General features: G+C 39.0%; 1 protein-coding gene across 1 annotated transcript in view; it reads left to right on the top strand.

The window, feature by feature from the left end:
• The window catches only part of NCKAP5 (NCK associated protein 5), a 388,365-nt gene that overhangs the window by 271,723 nt on the left and 93,565 nt on the right, over positions 1–23,077 (top strand). Inside the window, exons 8-9 of the mRNA XM_067299354.1 lie at positions 14,981–15,049; positions 21,351–21,389. Of these exons, the coding sequence (XP_067155455.1) occupies positions 14,981–15,049; positions 21,351–21,389 (108 nt within the window). The remainder of the gene's footprint in view (positions 1–14,980; positions 15,050–21,350; positions 21,390–23,077) is intronic.

Genomic DNA, 23,077 nt, shown 5'->3' with positions numbered 1-23,077 from the left:
AAAGCCCTTTTTGTGAGCCATCTCGGTGCTCACAGCAGCTTGTGTTTCAGAGGAAAGGTTCTGTGTGAGAGTGGTTTTAGAATCGTGCCTTATATTTTTAATTTACATACGGATGCATGTGATTTCCTTGACAATAATGAAAGCCATATTGTTCATAAATTTAATAAGTAGCTGAAGTTCATGTCAAACTAACATTGTCAGGAAAACCCTGTGTTCTGTGGACAGTCTTCACTGGCTGCATAGGAAATCCCAATTAATTTACCTCAGCTATTAGTACTGAACCCCTTACAACTCTTACATAGCAAAAATAATTTCTCTCTGATCATTTCTCTTTACTGGCCTTGGAAAATGATGAAACAGTAATGAGGTCTGCATGGTGATGCACTTTTTCCCAATTTGCTAGTGATTTCTTTTTTGTTCCTCATGCAGACATATAAAAATGGAGATTGTAGCTGAGATTGTGGGCAGGTGTAGTTACACTCAGATTACTGGAATTACTGGAGCTGTGCTGACTTGCATCATATGAGAGTCTTGGCTCCTGCATTGGCTGTGGTAGTATATTTAGCTACACGTATGAAATCCATGCACTTAACATACTCATGAAATTCAATACTCACTCTATTATGTAGTCACTCTAGTAATCTATAGCAGAAGACACTCAAACGATTATTTTTAAATCTGCTTAATCTGTCATGCTTTTAAGATTAGTTATAAATATATAAAGAGAACAGATAGATCAAGTGTGTAATAATCTGACGTGGGCCCATTACACTGGACTGTGATTTTTGCTGATGGTTCCGTAGATAACTGATTACTCACTAACTAAATTTTTAATTTCAGTTTATAGTCAGACCAGCTCTACGGGTACGCACAATGCATGCCTAACCTCGGGGGGCGCCGGGAGGATGCTCCAGCCCTTGCGCGCCCCCGGCGAGCAGCTTTCCCGCGCCGCGTAGCCTCGCTTCGGCGTTTTAGCAGCGTGCAGCATCACCGTTCCGCTGAGAGTCGATCCTTCCGACTTAGGGCCCCGCGTGTCCTGCGCGGGTGGGGAAATGATTAAATTGCCTGGCGCGCTGCTCGGCCAGCAGCGGGGATGCGCAGGTGCATCGTGCCATCTAGAGGGCAGAGCGTCCTCCCTTCCCGCCCGAGCCCCCCAGGCGACTGCGAGCGCCCCGTCGCCTGCGGCGGCCCTGCCCGCGCGTCCCGGCCATGCCTGCGTCTTCCTGTCCCTGCTCTGGTTAATGCCTATGCGTGCAAGGCCAAAACTAGGACCTGATTTCGGGAAAGAAGAATATTCAATTATTAATTACAGTTCTTCTCCTTCAATACGCTTGCAGATTTCCTCACTGTCTCCAAACAAACAAATTACCAGTTCTTCCAAAATAATCTTTCTGGTTTTAATGCTCGTGGTCTAAATATTTCAGTTATTTAGAAGAAAAGTTCTTGTAAAAAGAGGAAGCAAGTAAGATATAGTCTTTTTCGGTCAGCTTTTCAGAACATTGACACAAGAAAAGAAGTATTTTGCTGGACAAAATCTTCTGTAAAGTTATTGCAACAACAGTTGCGGGTCAGCTGAAGAAATGCGTGTGAGGGTTGTGCGGGATGTGAGAATGCTTGTGCATTGTATGAGCAGATAAAATCTTGCTCTCCCATGTTGCTTCCATTGAAATACTTGGTTAGCATTTCTCTTGCTGGTTTAGGGTAGCCTGGAAATGAGCTAAAACAGGTTTTTCAATGAGAAAGTCATATGGCTGAAATAGCCAACGTTTCCCTTTGTCTGCCTTGTAATAGATCCTTCTTTTTTTTTTCTTTTGAACCTTATGGAGTTTGCTTCTTTGCACCTGAGACGTGTGTCAGATAAAAATCCCTGCCTGCGCCTTGATAATTTCCTGCAGTCCTGTATTGCTTTTGATGCCAGTATACTTGAACCTCCTGTACCAATATTGATAGTTGTAATATTTTTTTCTTAAATAATCAGCGAATGTTCTTTCTGTTACCTTAAATCTGATCTATGCCGTCATAAAGGCAGTTTCGTTAGATCTCACAGTGTTTAGCCAGTGCCACGTGGAGACAGCTGATCTAGTAAGTACATTAATTTGATTAAATTAACGCAGGAGGAGTGCAGCAGAGAAAGAGGCCACGTTACAAGCGTTATAAACAATATAGTCCGTTTGTGTAGTGCCCTGGGGGCAAGGTAGTTCAGTTAGCAGCATAGCTCTGCAGTTTGCATTTGGACTAATTAACTCATCTTGGAAACCTGACTATTAGCCCCAGTAGAGCAGCGCGTTATAGTTCCCTGAGCCAGCTGTAGCAGAGCTCCACAGAAGCGCGTGGTGTAGTGCTGGAATAACTTTATTGCTAAGGAAACAGCTTGTGTCTTCCTCTTGCTTCCTCTTTGCATGGCAGAATATTTCTTTTTTCTCGTTCCAGTGATGGTGTATTTTGTTCTCTTTTTATCCTATTGTTTTGTCCTTCACAGTGACCCAAGGGTAACTCTTCAAAATTTTGCCCAATATAGATGGGTGAAAACAGACATTTGTAGTTTATAGTCACAAAGGAGTTGCTAACATTAGGGGGAAAATGTATTTTTCACAGAGCAATTGAATAGAAATAAGAGAAGAGAAATTCTGATGTTTTTAAGCAACGGATTTGCCCTGCCTGTGACCTCGGCCAGGCAGGGATATTTCCCAATTGCAGCCCAAACAGAGAGAGCAGTAATATGATTGATCCTAGGTGTATATTGCATTGCATAGTATTTCACACATTGATTTATTTTTTTTCTCTTCTCCACGTTTTCCCTTTAGGCCAATCGATTAATCACTGATATTGCTTTTGAACAGCAGCTCGGAATAGGATAACAGCACCATTTCCTCGTGTTCAATACTAATGTTAGTATATTTGGCCAGCTCGTGTCAAATTTGGATGTGCCTAAGTGGATGCAGTTCCAGTGGCTGCACTTGAGTTGTGCTCACTTATGCGTGGTCTGAATTTGGCTCCCTATGTAAATCAGAGCCGGGCTGTGGGGCTGCTGCTGGCTTTCCTAGGCCTGTGCTTCTTACTGAAACAAGGGGAGAAGCACCCCTGAATCTCACAGAGTTTAACTTAATTTTATGTGTCATTCTTAAAAAAAAAAAAAGGCATGTGATTCAAAGCAATATATTAATGAATGCCCTTTCTCTAAAGCACACAGCCTTGAAGAAATAAATGAATGTTTCCTCTCTTAAAAATTCCACATGACGTCTGTGATTGTCAGCCAAAGTTTGTTGGTTTTTCTAGGAACTTTTACAATATGCTGCATGCTCCCATCGTGTGTAAATACTGTCCAAGGCTTTTCTTGGACCTGTTAGAGTTGTAGTTAACCAACAAATATAAGGATAAAAGGCCAGCTTTATGAAAACTTTGGAAATAAATTTTATATACTGAGGAACAAGATTGAGTAAATAATTAGAAAATATTTAGTATTGTGCTGTGCCGCTTAATTACATATAAAGGTAAAATTAAAATTTACTTTTCATGTAGCTGACTTTTAGGTATATGTTTCTGTACTGTTGCATGTTTTCCATTTTCACGGAATACGAAGCTGTAAAATTAACCAAGGGAAAGCGTTTGAAATTTTACAGTAACTTCTTTCGGAACGCCTCTGGCATGTCTCTTGCTTATAGGAAAAAGCCTGTCGGTACCTTCAGAAGATGCTTCCCGACCAACAGCCCTATCTCTTACATTGCTGTTATGAGAAATGTTCCTTTCCCGGTAGGAGACATCCCGAGAGCTGCTGCCTGTTACGGGAGGGCCTGGAGGTGCCTTGGCCGGTGGCGTGGGGTGAAGGACCCGACCCCCCCGACGAAGCAGCGACCACCCGCTGTTGAGGCTTATAAAACCAGACAGAATTGGTGGGGAGGGGGATTGTTTCTTCTGCTGACTTAAATGCAACTTCTCTGAAAATTCCCTATTCCACGCTAAAAGATTAAAAATAAAATGATTAGGAACTTTTAATTTACCAAATGTCAGTGCAGAAGTCAACCTACCATGTGTCGCCGTGCGGAGCAGCACCGTGTGCTGCTTACTGTGCCTATATACAGATATATATTTTCAAAGCTTTCGGGAGAAGCAAGCTGATGGTTACAAATAGAGTTTTATGTCAGTTGGCGGGAGATGAGCAGTAATTTTGTGATTCAGTTATTCCAAGTTAGCTATTGGCTATGAAACGGTCGCTGCACAAGATGTGGCGTCTGGTGCCGTTTGCAGCACGCTGCACCAAGAGGGGCTTCGCCTCGCTCTGCCTCTCGGCGCCTTACCTGCAAGGGAGGGCGATAACTGAGACCTTCCAAAGAAGTTCGTTCTGAACTACCCAGGGGCAGTTGACTTATGGGTGACTTCTTCTGAAGAAAGCGAAATTGCAGGAGACGCTGCCTTCAGGAATAACTCAATGCACTGTGTTGTTAGAAACAGAGAAACTTGTTATAAATTTATGTTCTGAATTGTGAAACCGTTGACGTTAATAGCCAAGTGTGATGGAAACCTTTTAATACCAAGTGTTTAAAGGAAGGGGATAAAATGATTCATCATAGGAGGGGAAAAAATAAAATATTTTATACTTTATTATTTTAAAAATATTTTGTAACGCTTAATATCAATTATAACATCATGTAATGCTTTAAATCGCAATATTACATAATACAACAAAGAAAAAATCATTCTTTTTTTCTCAGAAATCATGTAAAAATAAGCTCAAAAGATATTTGTTATAAAAAAAAAGAAAAGACTTTCTTGAAGAAGAAAAAAAAATCTTTCCCACTTAAAGAATCTCTGGATAACAGGGAACTAATAAGAATGTTTCATCTCACGGACAACAGATGTGACATTTAAGCATTTGAGTTCAGGTGACAGTGTTTGTTAAGCTGTCAGTTTACATTACGTTATTTCATAATTATTTTTGTTTGAACTAAATGAGGAAACAGGATAAATAGATAAAAAAAAAATCTTGATTAAAAATTCAGCATTCTCTTTCTCAGAAGACAGGGCAAAACATCTGTTATTTCATCTCCCAGTGAGAGCCAAAATAAATGGTTAAAGAAGACAATTAACAGTGGTGTTGTTCACACATTAAAAGACGTGCGGGGGGAGAAGGCAGGTATGCACTAAAATTTTGAATCTTCTCTTTCTGTCATCAACCCAAAGCACAATAAACTGCTTAGTTTTTTGTGTTTGCTTTGGGGAGGGGTGTTTCTTGTAGATAATGCCAAATTTAGGCCCAAATTTGCACTGTTTAATATAATTTAATAATACACTTCTGCTCAGGTGCCTGGAGCTGCTTGGAAGCACCAGTTGTGGAAGTAGGGCCATTGCATTGAACTATGAAGGTAAATTTAAAGTAATGTAAAAAGTAAAGTAATCCTGTATATTTGTAGGTATATTCCTTGGCTTTCTTCTACTTAATTTCAAGCATTTCTACTTAATTCCAGTGTCCATTGTTTTTAGTTTAATCATACTTTTAAAAGGAAAATACATGTCATCATTCTGTGTAAGATTATTTAGATTCTAAAATTACATTATATTCCTGAATCGAATATGTCAGTGTGACCTGCCAAAATACGTCATCATTCCGTGTAAAATTATTTAGATTCTAAAATTACATTATATTCCTGAATCGAGTATGGCAGTGTGACCTGCCAAACTTTGAAAAGCTATATTAAAATTGCTAAAAAGAATAGCTAAATTTTTGAATTTCACCTTCTGAGAAAAAAAAAAAAGCATAAGGCCTTTGTAGTTTTTTCTATACTTGGATATTGATGTGGGTCCTGTGAGGATGAACTAGTTGTCTCTTGAGTTTCTTTTTCCATACCTGCTTCCCCGTGCCATGAAATGATAAAAAATGTTCAAAAACAAACAGCCCCCAAAAGACATCTGCTTGATGATTAGTCAAACAAATTTTAAAAAGTCGATGCCATACAGAAAGAGCCAAAGTCCTGGAGATATTTGTACTGGTTTCAGTGTCATTTTAAAATTTCATCTAAATCTTCCACAAAATGCTTCTTTTTAAAGGAAAGCAAGTATTTGCATTGAAAGTTTTTTAATCCAGCGTCAGTGATAGATGTATGGAGTCAAGTGTTCAGCCAGTCTTTTCTAATTCCAAAGAAATAGTCATAGAATTTTCCCAGAAGAGTTTTGTTTTTTGCCAAAAAAATTTGAAACAAATGCAACCAACCAAACAAAGCTCTGAATCACCATACAGAAGTTCCCTTTCAGTGATATGACTAGTCCATATTACAGGTACAAAGGTATTTATGTATGTGTTACATACAGTTGATATTAATCACAAAATATCCTTTATGATGAGTCAGGTCCATGCTGCATGCCTTTATATTCCTGCATTAATTGTGAGAATTTTTAGTTTCACTTGGAATACTTTTGTAAGTGCTTTTTCACTTACATACTTTTTTCATAGGTCAGGTGTTTCATTTTTAGTTCTTTGATAGAGGAGGTGACTACCTGGCAAGCGTACATGGGGGAGCACAGTAACCCTGCCAGGGTGACATGCCCTCAGCTCTTAGGGAGAGGAGATTTCATAAGGGAACAAATTGCTTAAAAAACAAGAGAAAAAGGAACAAGATGTAACAGCTGCATCTGGTTCACAATTTGCAAGGGGAAGATAAATATTGGAAAATCAGGAAATAAACAAAATCTGTAGAGATACAGATTTTCTTTATCGTATGACATGGACTCACTGTTCCTTGCACGCAAGTGCAGTGTAACGTTTGCCTGATGGCATCATGGCTGGTAACGCCGTGCTCCACGTGCAGGCCTCCAAGGAAGATGCCTCGTGCCGCTATCACCTTATGAATTTTGGGAAGGGTGAATGAGTTTAAGCATTTCTTCTTCTTGACCACTCAAGTCTACGTTGCCCTGCCTGGCACTGAGTGTTGTATGGCCTGATTGGCGTCATGTAGCTTCGTGGGTCCCGTAAAATTGGATGAGGTCTGCCAGACTGTTAATGAGAGAGCAATCCCTGCACTCTAATTTTACCCCTCGCTGACAGCAGCTGCTTCTCTTCAGGCAGACTGAGAATATTGTTTATGGGAGGTGATGGAGTTGGCCCCTGTGCATGGCCATGTGTCATACCGACCACACTAAAGTGCTTCAGCACTTTATTCAGAGGATGAGTGATAAAAATAGGAGTCCTGCTGGGACCTCTGATTTTCCGTGCTTGTATTTCTGTGCTTTATCAAGTATATATGTATTATATATACCATTTTATATGTGTTTTGGATCTTTAACCTCAAGAAATGCACACACTTTATGCTGCCTGTTTGTGCTTATATAGATCTATTTTACTCCTCTTCCTCAAAAAATATTTGTGACCAGTTAGAAGAATCTTGGAAAAATGGCATCCTTCCTAATTTTAAGCTGTGTATGCAGAGGCCTGTATTGACAGTGTTTTACCTGTGGATGCACTGTAAATCTATTACATTCTCTGTAACTAATGCTGGAATTTTCTGTTAGCTGCAATTTGCGTACAGGTACACATAAAAAGCTATTATTGATATATCTGTTGGTAGCCTAGATATTTATTTGCTGGAAGATAAGCCTGGGCTTATAATGGAGTCTGTTTTGCTAGATCTGTTTCTAACCTGCTCTTTAAAATGTCAGCTCCAGACATTTCTGTGGTGTCAGAAGGGAAAATGTTGAAGGTTTAAAGGCTCATCATTTCTAACTACTTTAGAGTCAACAGAAACAAAATCCACAAATATTATGATTCTTGAACCAATTAAAATATTCCAGCCACAGCTTCAGGAAAACAAACAAAAAAAATCCACAGTAAATGTATTTTACAGAGGAATTCCCAGGAATATGATGTTTATTTTAATATTTGTTCATCAGTAGTGGTGTATGAATCTTGTTTGGTTTGGGTTTGGTTCAGCTTCTGATGTTCAGATGTCTATCCCTTATGAGTAGATTTGAAGGATTAAGTTCTAGTTATCCCTTTCTTTCAAAAGGAAGGCTTCATCACTTAAGTTGAACACCCGTAGTTTCTTCTGGGGGCAACCAGGAAACGCTGAACGGACAGGAAAAGAGCTGTGTGGTCATGTGTGAACCCTGGCCAGGACCACGGCTGAGGGAGTCTCCCTGTGACATGCTGCTGAGCTGCTAGACAAGAATTCCCAGTGTAAATTCCTGTTTGAATACATGAATCAGCTAATTAATAATTTGTAAAACATCATACGTAGCTGCAAAGACCTTGGGCTGCTTTTTGTTAGGAACATTTAAGCACTCATTTTTAGGTAATCTTAAGTGATTAGCTTTCTGATGTTGAATGAATATCTTCTCATTTTTGGCATACATCAAGAGAAGGAGGCTATACTGCTCTCTATGAGACTAGCACCCCATTTTATTGGTAGCACAGCAAGAGCATAGCACAGCCTGTGAGAGAGACTGCTCATGAGAACTCTTGGTGGTTTGTTCTTGCTATATTTTTGTGTCGATGGAGAATTAAAAATGTTTATTATTGAAATTTTGAACTGCAAGAATGGTCCCTTCCAGTACCACCCAGTAAAGTTTAATATGGCCTTTTGATAGACAGAATTATAATTAATGCTTATGTGGGTCCATATTTTATTGTTTAGACTTCCATATGCATTGCTTTCATCCCATGTCATACTTGAATGTGAACTGAACATTGGCTGAATATTTTAAAGTTTCAGGTAAAAAAAGAATATTTTGTTGAGTATTGCTCTGCTAAATTCACCAGTTACCATCCTGGGGCTGGAGGGGCAGGGAGCAGAGCCGCAGCACGTGACCCGCGGTTCAGCAGGGACCCGCTCTCCGCTCGCAGCGGAGTTGCTCTGTTGCCTGCAGAAAGCTTAAAGCGAAAGGTGGAAGCAGCCCGTGCGAACGGGCTGATCCACGGTGAGGCACTTGAACAAACTGCTCGTGGGATGAGTTACGTCCTTGCTAGGAGTCAGCTGGCATCTGCAGCGATAGAAAGGGCCCTGGAAACTGGCATAACCTGTGCCAGCGGGGATGCTTTTCTCGTGCGAGAAGGCAATGAAGGCTTTTGTTGGTATAAGTATGTTGGTTTAAAAGCTCAAATGGAATTTTCTGTATCTCTAACCCCATAACTATGCTGGTAAACTTTTGTCTGATGATTTGTCTAATTTGAAAAGAAGTGTGATTACAGGGTTGTTTTTTCAAAGGGCACATTTTTCTGTGCAAGACGAGCAGAAAAGTAGAGAGACAGTTTCCTGCAACCAAAGATACGGAGATGGTTCAAGTAGCAAACTCTTCCTAGAACAGCTGCTGACCAAAAAAATGCCAAAGGACCCAAGGAAAGATGAGAGCAACATTACTCCTTATGGTACCAACTACAGACTTTAACCTAGGTTTTGACCTCTCTAATAATATGCTGTGTGCAGCGGTGACCACAAACTATACAAAATCATAGGCTGAAAACATGAAAAAATTGCTGAGCTCATTTGAAGTATTTGGACAGCTGTTAATATACTGCACAGGTCATGACAAATGAGTGTCTGTGTAGATCAATAAACCTTTCTAGAAAGGGACTAATGGGTTAGTATGAATAACAAAGCAGTGCACATGGTAACCAGTGTTGTAGCATTCTGTCAGGGATTTTAAAGTTCACTGTCATAACTTTCTTCCCCATGACCTTTATTGATGATGCCTTCAAAGCATGTTGAGTTGCTAACTTGACATACAACCTTTAGACCTTCATCTCCTTTTCCCTTAGTGTGGAGTAAACATTTACTCTCCTTCCCTTTCATCTCTCGCCCCCCCATCCTTTTGTTTTGCCTCAACACTACAGTGGTTGAGTAAGGAAGACCGGTTTTTCTATTCATGCCTTCTAGCAGAAAATTCACCGTTTTAATTCATTTCATTGTGGTTATAAGTGTAGAAGACTCTCTGTTGAAGATTTCCTAATAGATACATTAACTAATATTCTTCACTTAAAGACCCCCAGTGCACCCAGGATATCCTAATTCATTACACATTTGAACACCTTGGCTAGATAGCAAAGTGTTGTTATTCCTATTTTCCTGACTTTTACAATCAAGGCACAAAGAGGTGAAGTTAAAACTTTTTCAGAACACTTTAGGGTCCTTAGTCCAGTTCTTATATTCAATCATGATTTAAGCACTTCAGTTCACTTCTCTTTCAAGGGGCACAATAAAAATGGCTTTTGCAGGATGTTAAATGAAAGTTATCCTCTCAAGTGCCATTTACAGAGTTGAAGAAGCAAGCAAATCTGAAGGAGCCATGTGTGTCCATTGGCATTTTTACGAATGTGTCTGCCTCTTCTACCAAACACATAGATAAATATTGAAGAAATTGTGGTTCAGAGATGATCCTTCACCTGCAGTAATAATCTCCTCTAAAATAGTAAAAAGGCAGGTATTAATGTAAGAGTATATTCAAATTGATTTCAGCTATTTTTAGTCTGATGTTAATATTTAGCTGAAAGTTGCCATGTTCCATCAGTATTAGGTGAGGATTGAACCCCAAAGACTATCTCACACTCGGGACAGTGAGGGGATCTTGCGCTTTGAATATGTAAACTCAGAAAGAGGATTGTTAGCTGGAAGGGAGCAGAGAGCTTTTTGGCTCAGAGCTTACTGGTAAGGAATACTTTTGGGGAGAAAACCCTTCCCTCCATTTGTTTGTTTGTTTGCTTGGTTCCTATGAGGCAAAAAGCTCTAGTTTCTTTTGCTGCTTAATTTAAAAAAAAAGTAAATATGACCACATTAAGCATATATTTGAGATGCATGTTTGACTTCAAATGCTTGTGAAAATCACCTTCAGAGGCTGTGAAGTTTAGCTGATTGTACTGACTGAATGGACACTTTGATATTAGCCTTCAATCAAGGATATCGTAATGCTAAGTATCATCACCATTCTACAGATTAAAAAAGAAAAATGTGATGAGTTGTCTTAGCTTTACTGATCCAGGCCATGAACATATTTTAAAAAACGTGAAGAATGCTAAGGCTGCCTTCTGTAGCAGGTCTCCTTGTTTCTTCTAGCGCCATGAACAGCAAGTCATTTTGAATGAAGGAACTTCCTCTGACCCCAAATAATAATTAACCAATTTTAAGGAAACATTGTGTAAAGTGAAAACCTATATGGTTTGTTTCTTGTTTCTTCCTGTGTTTGCATTCATGGGAAATAAATGGCAGACTCATATTGCTTTCAGCAGGAAGAGGACTAGACCTCAATGCATCTAGAGTATAGTCCATTTTGCTAATCTTAAATGAAGTGAAGGTTGCCCAAATGGTTGCCCCATAAAAGAAAATACAGACTAATCTTAAACAAGTGTTAAGGAGAGAGAAAGCTCTTAGCTGGCCTAGAGATAACTATCATCAGTATAAGGGCTATGTTTTCCATCCAGAGTAAAGAATCAAAATTAGAGTTGACAAAGTCTGTAATAATGACTGGATCTTGGCAATGATGTCGATACAAGGCAGCCTCTATTTTATACAGAGAAATCTTAAATTTTCACTTTCAAATTGATTTGCCATAAACAGTCTCACAGTTTAGGAGAAAGTTGTCTCTAATTAAGGCAGTTGAAAGCTGCTTAGCATTATGCATGTCATGATTTAAATCTTTAAATTTTCCAGTGTTTACAGAGACTCTTCTGCAAAATAATTTCTTCCATATCAGAACTAGCAGATACCTCTATTTTGACATTTGTAGGATCCTTGAATCTATAATGATCCAAAAGCAACGTGTAGTGTTTCATGTAGTGGCAAGTTGTGTCACAGCTATTTTTGGTTGACTGAATGATACTGTGCTTTGGGGGCTGACCCCCAAGAAAAGATACGCTTGCCCATGTGGTTGGTGGTGATGCATGTCACATGTCTGCAGCGGTTTGGTAGGCTGCATCACTTTTGGTGTTTGTGGGGCTGAGGGGCAGGGATGGTCTATTTATTTCTGTGTGTAGCACACAATACATCAAATGTGCATAAATTCCTAGATAGCTATACCTAAAACTAGAAATCTAAGAAAATACCGTTCTCAGTAATCTTCTGTTTTTTTTTCCAGTGGTGTCCCCTCCTAGGTTACATCTGGGAGAAACAACTGAAATGGGCCAGAACTTCTTTACTGCTGTCTCTGGGTGCCTGCAAGCGTGCGATAGCTTTCATGCTGTGAGAAGCATTGGCTTGTTACTGCGACTCAGGCTGGTGTTAGGCCTGGCCTGAAATGTCAGACACCAAAATAAAAAGTAATAGTGGTACCTGAAAGTTTCTTCCAAGGAGACCTACTTTGCTTAGCTGGCAGAAGATGCCTAGAATATGCAGTACTGGAGGTAGGGAGATCCCTTGGAGAAAAAAGGAGCAGACTTATAAGTACAAAACCCAGCGGTTTCTGTTAAAGAGATGAAGGTTTGGATTAGGAGGTAGGGTTCTGAGACCACAAATGCTATTATAAATTTTGCAAATGAATGCTATGGGGGGAATGTGGGTTATTTATCAAGTATTCAGTTGCAATATAGAGTGATTTAGTATACCAAATACTCATTTTCCCATCTTTTGGGAACAGGCACAGGATCTTAAGTGAAGTTAGCGAAGTGTTCCCTTCTTGTCCAGTCCTCATTACAAAAATGCCAAATAAATAGGCATGATTTGCTCAGCAATCAAGAAGCACAGGAGTCAAGCTAGCATTGACTGTATCACATCCCTTCAGTACACTTTCGAAGCCACTGGTGTGAAAAACGCTTTTATTATACAGATGTCTCCACTATGACTTGATAAGAAGAAAAATGTACTGTTTATTTATAATGCTGTGAAATTCAAATTTCCTAATTTTGGTAACCTGTTCTTAAAGGAATAACTCACTGAAATCAGAGTTTCAGCTAAAAGATCCAAGAAAGCTTAGCTTCCATTTACAACCTCACAGTGTTCCAGAAAAAAATGGAGCGAGAGAAATACGGGGAGCTCTCCGGGTGTTTCATCTAGTACAGCTATATGTTGTAGCTCTTTTATACAAATTGACATGGAAGCAGTCTGCCCTTACTGTTTTAGAATAAGATCATGCAACGCTTTTTAGTTTGTGTATATCAAAATTCAAACAATTAAACCCGTAGATGCACCACATGGGTGAATTAAAAGGTTGTGCAGACCAGTCCTTTAATGATTGCATTAAAACAGCAAGACCAATTTATCTTGCATGGCATTTTAGGCTGAAAGTCATAGAGAAAACGTCAGAAACATTTTAACTCACAGGAATACATTTTTATATAGCAACCATGCCTTTATTTTTATCAAGCAATCTGCTGAAATGTGTCTGGCAAAGCACACCAGGAGCTGTGTCTGATCGCCGCTTTGGCATGGAGGACGGTCTGCCCTCCGGCTTCTCATTTCTTGCTGCTGCTTTTGCTTTTGTGGCTTCTGCTTCTGCTTTGCTAGTGGTTCGGCACCTGCAGAATCCATTGGTGGGGGGTATTGCGAAAATACGATGCAGAGCATTTTACCACCCTTTGTTGGCTGTGGTTGTACCCCCGAGACATCGTACTGATTCTATACAGTTGTTTATTTAGACTTGTAAATAAGTAAGCTCTATATGCCCTTCTTCCTTAACTCCATTTCATTGTTTCCTCTTTTTCAAAATACCGGTTATTTACTTATATTTATGTTTCCCTTCTGATATCTGATTTTTAGGATTTATCTTGAATTTGAAATTGTTGTCAATAGATTGATTTATTGGACTCTGGGATTTTTGCTTTGTTGGATCACTGAAATTACTTAACAAGGAAGTGGTAATTGTTGATCTCTTCATGAAACCTTTCCATACAGTATATTATATTAAATTTTTCTATAAAATTGCAAATGTTGACCATATTTATGACTCCTGTATCTTAACCACAGTTCTTTTGGAACCTCATTTGTTAAACTTTTACAGATTGATAGAACAGTAAAAGTGAATAAAATAATGTAAATTGTGTAATAGCTGTAATTATCTGAGTGTACTGGTTGTGGATTTATGCTTACGTGGTGTGAAGGTATGAGTTGGAGGCAGAGAGGTTTCTAGAGCCAGTTTTAACTCATAGATTTTTATATATTGTTTCAGTTTATCAGTCTTTAAGAGAAAACTGGTTGAAATTTGCTTTTGTATGTAGCTGATGCATTTGTGTACAGCACACTTCAGAGAATTTCCTTTTCCACCACAGAAAGTATTCCTAAAGTAAAGCCATAATATATACAAAAATACATTGATTTAGTGTAATTTATGTATCAGGTTGTGCCATTTTTGAAGTTTGCACTATGCAAAAAATCTGAATACCATGAAAATTAAGGACAGATTAAAGTCACTACTACACAGAAAACTTTATCGCATTTCAACTGCCATGCGCTAGAGTAAAATTATCTGACTTTAAGATTGCATTTAGATGTACTAAAATATCACTCTTACTCTTGAAATGGTGGTGTTTGTTTTTAAAGTAAAGATTAATAAATGTATCTGGTGCAATTAGACAGTGTAATTTATCAATTAGCTCTTGCATGACCAATGTATCTGGAGAAACAAGGCTTATAAAGAGCTGCCACAATTAAACATCTGCATAAGATTGCCTTTGATTTACTTCCATTAGTAGCTGCTTCTGTTTGCTTCCAGGTGGCTTTCTCAAACAGCAAGTCCACTCTAAAAGGGGTGGAAGAAAAGATGTACCAATATCTTTTATCACGTTTCTTTGCAGATTCTCTTACACCCGACAAGATTAGCTCGTAGACGTACTTAGAATGGCTGCTCCTATATTGTTCTAAACTGTAATGCGTGCTATGAATAATCTCATAAACTAATGTCACTTCTGTTTTTACTCAAAATAGCAATTGCAGCAAAAATAAAATTTATAGGTTTTTTTTTGGGGGGATGTCGAAGAGGTACATAAAGTATGCATTCTAAGTTAGCTGTCATGTAGCACAACATACACATTGATTAATTTACATTTTTATTTATTTATTGTATTTTACTGTAGGCGGAGAATTCAGCACTGGCTCTAGAAAATGAAAGTCAGAGAGAACAGTATGAAAGATGTCTTGATGAGGTAAGGGGAATAGAAAAGGGGTTCTCCTCTGGTACCACAATGAAATGGTGAATGAAATGAATCTCTCCCTCTCTTACAAGGTTATTATTATTCTGTAGTTTTCTACTGTTCATTCTAATTAAATCCAAGAAAATATGCCTGTAAGTCATACATATTATGACCTCCACTGGAAATGCTGCTTTGACCCACCTCTTTACCAAAAAGTCTGTATCCCTGTGACCAATATTTGGAACTTTCCTTTCTTTTTTTTTTTTTTTTTCCTTAGGAGGAGGAAATGATCATTTACCTATTTGAATTTGTGCGCTCCTGCTTTTCTGTAGAGTGAAACACAGATGGCAGTGGCTCCCGCTGCCAGAAATCCCCCATGCTTTGTACTGTACCATAGTCCATATCCGGGGAATTTAGTCTCTCCGCTCCCCCTTAGGGTTACATACCCAGGTTGTTTTTTCCTAGCTGTCGACTCCCTCATTCTCCTACACAGCTCAGCTGCTGCTCAGACCTCCCTGTTACGGCTGCCGTATAATTCACCCATCATTTATTGTATGAGCCCTCTAGCTGTACTTACACCTTCCAGAAATGTCTAGCTCTGGACTTGCAAGACTTTGGGCAGTGTCTGCTGTTGTTTGCAGGTTTCTCAGCATATTTACTGATGCTTACTCAGTCCTCCCATTTATCCTGAAATAAGGCTTTTCAGTGTAGCCCAGAGCTTGAAATAGACTTTTAGTAGATCAAAGAGTTGCTGGGTAGAAATCAACCCCTGCCATAATAATAATAGCATAACTAACTGGTAGCATAAATTAACTAAGACAAGGACACAAACCTAAACCTATTACACTGGCTTCCCAGCTCTACCTTTAAGAAAAGAGTGCGTGAGTGTGCAAACTGCACGTAGCAGATGACAATTCATGTCTTCATTACCAGCTTTTTACATTTTTGATCAGCATTTGCTCAATTGTTACTGGACTGATCAATACATCTCTGGTACTAGAAGCCCTTAGTTTAGGCAGATTTTCATCAGGAAATCTGCACTTTTGTCAGTGTAGCGTGTTTTCCTCAGGGGACTGGAATAAACCACTAGCGGATATACCTTCCCGCTGGGTTATGCCATATTTGTTCTATGGCGCTGGGTTACTGAAAAAGTCTTGGTCAATGCTGGCCTGAGTCACTCCCCTCAGTGCACTCTGGAATGATATTTGGATATCCTTGCACATATTTGGATATAAGGATGAAACTGTATGTAATTAAGTAATTATTAATTTTAGTTTAAATTACAGAATTTAACTTAAAACTATTTTCTGATTGTCTTGGACAAAATCTACCTACATAATTCATTTTGAAAATGAGTAAGGCACGACAACTGTCAGTCCCAAAAGAACAGGCTCCATACAGATTACAAGGACAGAAGATATATTTGTTATTGTGTGTTTGCAGGAACATAATGGATTTCTGATCCAAGACTGTGTTTCTTGCATGCTGTTGAAGTTCAAAGAATGAATAGTTATTTCAAACTACCCTCTGAGCTTTATTGTCTCGAGCATTAGGTTGGCTGTTTTCAGTTCTTTCATATTATCACAGCTGTATCCATCTTCTGCCTCTATCACAGCTTTTTTCAGGAGGGAGTACTTCTTGGTTAGAAGTGACAATGGCATTTGGTTTTGTGCGTTCCTGCTTTACTTTTTGTTTGTTTTATTTTTCCTTTTTTTTGTCTTCTGTTTGGTGTGCAATGCCTTTTCTTGTCCTTTTCCATTACTAGGTGTCAGTCTTTTCTTCTCCTTCCCCGTTCACCCCCCACAGTGCTTTGGCAGTGACACTGTAACCAGCATTGTCTTACCTGACGCAGACTTGGACTTCATCCTTTCTGAGCACTGAGGTGAAGAAATTGGTGCCAATGACTTAGGCAAGAAAACCACATTTAATATTCACAAGTTCTGTAGGAGTTCCAGCATAACATCTACCTGAGCACATTCTGTTGGGAGAGCTTCACAGGAAAGCACATGTTCAAAGGTTAAACAAGGATCTTCCCTACTTCATTACAGTAAAAATAAAGAGATTTGGAGATGAGACATATATATAATTAGTCAGTAGCCCTGGCAATGATTGTGAGAACCTTCAGTTCCAAGCAGAGGCTTCTGAGGTTGTAGCACATGTGACAAAGTTCTTTCCGAGCAGGGGTTCTCACTGGAGATCTTATGAAACTAAAATCTTTTTCATGAATATTTTTATGAGAAAAAAATTCTTCTTCCACTTGAAAATTTCTTTCCTTTATGACTCTTAAGTCTGATGCTTCCTTGTCTTCAGAACTGACCGTACACAAATTCCGCTTCTCCAAGGTGAAAATTTCTTTAGGCCTTCCCTAGTTTAGGCTATACTTCAGGACTTCTTCAGGAATCTTTAGGAGAAGAGGAATCCTGTATAACTGTGTACCTGCTGGGTTACAGCTCCATTTTGCCCCAAGGAGACCTGGTGGGTTTAAAGGAAGGAACTGGGATGTTCCTCAGAACATGAGGCTGTGGTCACGTCCAGACCTGAGATCGCTAGCCCTGCTGCCAAAGAATTTAAGTGCCTGCTACAACCATTATTTTAATTTTGTCTTTGGGGTTCAGTATATTGAACTTTTGGGCTGATACACAAGGAATGCTTCCCTCCAAAGCTAATGCCCAGCCTTTCTTTCTAGTCGTAGAAGGGTTTTGAGAAAAACACTCACATAGGCGTTTGGGATACTTGATAGGCCCTGGAGGTAATGAAGGTTGAGAACGCCACTTGGTGAAGTAGTGGGAGAAGTCTGTGAGCATCCTCAGATCACTGCTTCTGTCCCCTGGGCCCAGAAGGACTCTGCTCAGGGCTCGCAAGCATCACCTAAACTGGCCACCCTGCTGGTAGCCTCCATGCTTGGTCCCTGAGGCCTCTTCAGCAATATGATAAGGACACTCACCTATGCACAGAGCGACGTGTTGACAGCTATTAACCCACATCCAAAGGAAGAGAAAATAACCACCGTGATTCTTCTGGCCGTGCATAACAAAAAGATATTAGAGCTGATTTTTGAAAGCCCTGACTGTCATTATTTCTCTCCTTTGTTTTTCTTTAGCCAATTATTTTTATAGTTCATTGCTCATTCATGCCCCTCATTTAATATTGTAATGTGAGTGCTTGCACTTGTGACTTAAAAAATGCATGTTCTGTGATCATTTTCATGGTAAAATTCAGTGAAACTCAAATATTCATAGCGATGAAATCCAGAAAGAGTATGGGTCTAGCTGAAGTGTGTCCTTTATGAATTTTAATAAATATTCACTGATTTTTAAAGTAATTGGCCATCTCTGAAGTGTATATGTAAACATCTTTGGAATAATATTTGGAAGAAAGTGTCATTGAAATGTTCCAGTACTACACAAATAAGAAAAGAGCTCATTTAATTTCAAAAACACCCCATAACTTTCTGTCTCTAGAAAATTTAATGCAAGAAACAGGATTGTCTTATTGTACCTTTGGGGTTTGAGGTTAACATGCTTAATCCTAGTTTCCTATTCTGGAATTCAGCTATCAGTCTATTGTCAAGTTGTAATGTCGTGTTTATTCACATTACTGTGCCAACCAAAGTTTCTGTCAAGCTTCACTATACTTATATGCAGGAAATTGTGCAACTTAGGGTAGATGGTATTTTTGCTGATGTTTTAAGAATTAAACTACAAAGTTATAAAATACGTATCAAATTAGCTAGTGAAAAACATAAAGTCATCTTAAAAATGTGTTCTGTCTTTAAGATTGAAGAAAAATAGAAAAGCTTTCATTTTAGTACACTCAAAATGCCTTTGTGCATATGAAACCATATGTTAAAGGCACAGTTATGTAAAATCTCAGTTCTCGTACAAGGTATAATAGATGTTACACTAGGGTCTCTTTTCTCTGATTCATTCTTTTATATCTTTTATATTAAGACCACTTCATAACATGTATATGTAAACACAACTGTGTTAGGAAAAAGTGAGGCTTGATCTTTTATCTCTTTTACTGTAATCCACAAAAGAAACCTCACATAAAGATCTTAGATATGAAGTTCAAAGGGAAGGCAGACAGTGTGAGGGCAAGCAGTGACATCTACTCCATGCCGGCAGACTAAGGGACAGGCCATCTCTATTCTGTTTCTTGTTTAACTGTGTGAATCACAGGCTGAGTCATTCTGCAGCCTGTTTCTTACCGGGCTTGAGCCACAGTTCTGCCTGAAAGCAGGGGAATTTCCCCTATTCTGCACCTCGGGACGGAGTCAGTCCCTCAGCTTTCAATGGTCTCCGTTTCCCCAGTTTTTGGTAGTTTATCATCAGCTTTGTAGTGCTGACTTAGGTTGTTCATACCTGTAGTGTCTCTTGATACCTGTAAATAAAAATGGTGTAGGTGTGCTAGCTTAGCAATTTATTTCCTTCTGCACACTAACATGGGCTGTGGGAGTGGAATGGCAACCTTATTTGAACTGCAAAAGCTTGGATATGATTCCTCTAAAGGACTACTAAACTACTTTAGTTACTACGCTATTTCATGAGAGGCTCACCACCACTGTTCCTGCAGCAAGCCGAGAATACAGACCTGAAAATCTTTGCATGGTGATAGCAACACTCAGTTTGTCGAGCTGTGTGTCACTAGATTAACTAGAATGAAATAACCCCATTTTGTAAAGAAACTAGTTATGTATCTTTCTTTTTGAGATCTATGGGAGCTAGGGTCACTGGCAGGTACTTTCATTTAGATACCTAACTTCATACACGCTTAAGTTAGAAAATTTGTCCCATATGTGTAAGCAAGTTCAGTTTTTTCCATTTGGTAGATTATGCCATTTGCACTCCTCTGTGCAATACATAAAGCTATAAGAATAAATTTCTAGGCAATTCTGTTGCAAGTGACTTGTACACACTTCAAAGAACTTTTTAGTTCTTCTTGGTAAAGTAACTTCATGTCAGAAGGTAAAGAAATAATGTATTAGATGGGGTTTGTTCAATTTTCAGGTAGAGCAAACAGACGTTAAAAGTACATGCCAGAAGGAACACTTTCGGAGGGAGATTCTGAAAGCCTATAGGGCAACGCACATGGTTTTCCGAAGCTGTAACATATTTATTTCTGTTGGTTATTATCGTTGTAGTATTAGTCTGTGTCTTCTGTTAAATCATATACAGAGCTATTTTATGTGACTGTTGTTCCACAGGCAAAAGCAAAGTTAGGGACCAGTTTGGAGAAAAAAATTGGTATTATGAGTATATGAATCAGATGTAACTTTTGAATCTAACAGAACTGAATTATTTACAGAAATGAATTTGCTTCAGCTCTTTGCTTATGACTCAGTTCACATGAATGGTCTCTTTTTTTCTTTAATTCACTAAGATTAAGGAGAATCAATGCAGTTTTGAATTTCCAAATGACATCCTTATGTGCTTTACTGTAATTTCGGAAAGCCTAAAACAAAGAAATCATAACTACTATCTCTTTGTGCATGGAGTGAGATTTATGGGTTGCTCTGCTTAAATGCAAGAGCAACGATATAGGCAGACACATTGTGTGATAATATGTGCATGTGTAGTATTAAATTACATTAGATTATGGCAGCACTAAAATGAAATATCCAGTTTAGACATCAACAACAAAAAAACCCTTATCTCAGGCCCTCTTTCTGCTCCTCCTTCTTCCCTTGGCAAGTATAAATTAGAAAGGATATATAAGATAAATAACTTCAAAAATTCCCTGTTGAATATATAGTTCTACTAATCAATTCTGTGTAATGTGATTCAAGTCAATTATGCTGTGTGGTGTGAATGCCTTCCAACCACCTTCTGATGACAGTAGGTACTTTAATTTTCTGTGGCACTTAATGGTTTCTGCTTGTCATGATAGATGTACCATTTTGTCAATACTGCATCAAGAAACAATTAAACTTCATGAAAACATTCAGGACTACATCCTCAGCTGGTAAAAGTCAGCTCTAGTGAATGCAGTCAATCCATGCTGATGCACACCAGCTGCATATAGGACCATGAAATTTTAATCTAATCCAAAGAAGAGATGACAGAAGTTAAGCAAATGTCCGTCATGTCATACTGCAATTGCTAAGACACAGAAGTTTGTTTTGAAATGAGGACTAGCACAGAAGTAATTACTTAGATTTTATATACTCTTACTAGTATTATCTAATGAAAATACTGGAATTAGTGGTGTTTGTAGAAGGAAAGTGGATTGTAAAGTCACAAAAGAAGGTATTGTTGTGCATAAGCATGCATGATAACATACTTAAACTATGTTATTTGTTTATTTATTTCAGGTAGCTAATCAGGTTGTCCAGGCTCTACTTACTCAAAAGGTAAGTTGTGATTTGGGTATTTTGGTATGACTTAAAGCTTACAGATGTTTATTGTTCACTTAGATGTATATTCTAATTTAGGATATATTTTTCAAATGGTGTTTATGTATTTACTTACCAAAGCTGCAACATGTCAAGCCCCAATTCAGTTTTTTTTTCATAATGCAAGTGAATAAAATACTGTGAGACTGTACATCTTTAAGGCTTGATCATAGTGAACCCATATCCAATTCTTATTTTTGCCTGTACTGAGAAACAGTGTCTGGAAGTCCTTCCTGGATGGTGATTTTTTCCATTCCCTAAACATAATGAGTTACTTCTGTCCCCCAGTCCATTCCTGTGGGATATCAAAAAGATATATATATATATCCAAGTCAGTAGTTGGCATTTTCACTCACATATTCAATGAAAGGAAAGACTTCATGGTGTGGCCTGGGCTTTCCTGAATAAAAGAGAAGTCACTGTATCTCGAGCAGAGATTTAGCTATTCTACTTGTGGGCTGAGAAGCAGTGATAGACATCATATATTCTGTCTTTAAAAAAAAACTTTTGATGGTCTCATGCCCCATTCTCCTAGGCAAGCAAGGGAAGTATTGTGTAGATGAAATTTGTGCAGGGTGGTTGCAAATCTGTCAAAATGAGAAGATTCACTAAGGCTTCTGTAAAGGTCTGTTATGTCTGAAGTGTTCATTCACACTCCAAATGATTGAATATAGTGTGGTTACTGCGTTTTCAGATAGAATCTAACGGGAGGAGTAAAATGTAAAATGGTCATGGCAAAATGAGGAAGCAATTTGGAAAAAAAGTAGGATTGAATTTAACAGAGACAAAAGGAAGGTACTACATATAAGCAGAAATAATCAGCTGCCCAGATAGAGGGTTGGGAATAATGGTCAGGGCAGCAATTTTACAAAAAAATGGTCTTGAAGTTGAAAGTGATTCAATTATGTCATTTTGTTGCAAAAATAAATAAGTAAATAAAGATTTATAATAAGCTATGAAGTCTGCAATATTCATGAAATGATCCTTCAGGAGATCTAGAACACTTGATGAATGTGGAATTATTAAAATGTTTTGGATCACTAAGCTTTAGGAAGACAAGGCTGAAAGGGATGTAAATACAGTCTTCTAGTGTGGATACTGCAAGGAAGAATATAAACAGCTTTGTCTACGCTGAATGATAGGACAAGAAATAATGTACTTAACATGCAGCTTGAAGCACCGCTTGAGATAATCAAAAACAACTTCCCCAAGCCCAAAAGCTTTCCAAAGGCAAAGTACTGGAATAAATTTTTGGGAGAGGCTCTCCAAAACCTTTAAGGACACCTTTGAGACAGGTACCAGGGCAGGCTTCTCCTGAGGGCCAACTGGAGCAGTGACCCTCCGATGAGGAGCCGGGGCGCAGGGCAGCAAGTCCAGGTCCGCGCCAGGTCCGGAGCCAGTGCTGAGGGTCAGAGGCAGACCGGAGATCACCCGGTGAGTCCGCAGGGAGGAGGCAGGTCCGGAACCGGTGCGGGGAGATGAGGGTCGGGCTGGAGGAGGCAGGTGGCCAGGCGCAGACGTAGCGGTGAGGCGGGCGCAGCATGGCTTGGGCAGGGGCCAAGGGCAAGAGCCTCTGCTGCCAAGTGGCTCCGGCAGGAAGGGGGACAGGCCCTCACCAAGGCTTCCTCCAGCTTGCTGGCTATAAA

Source organism: Apteryx mantelli, chromosome 6 (assembly GCF_036417845.1).
Source record: "Apteryx mantelli isolate bAptMan1 chromosome 6, bAptMan1.hap1, whole genome shotgun sequence".
Classification (NCBI taxonomy): domain Eukaryota; kingdom Metazoa; phylum Chordata; class Aves; order Apterygiformes; family Apterygidae; genus Apteryx; species Apteryx mantelli.
This window is presented reverse-complemented; position numbering and strand designations above follow the sequence as displayed.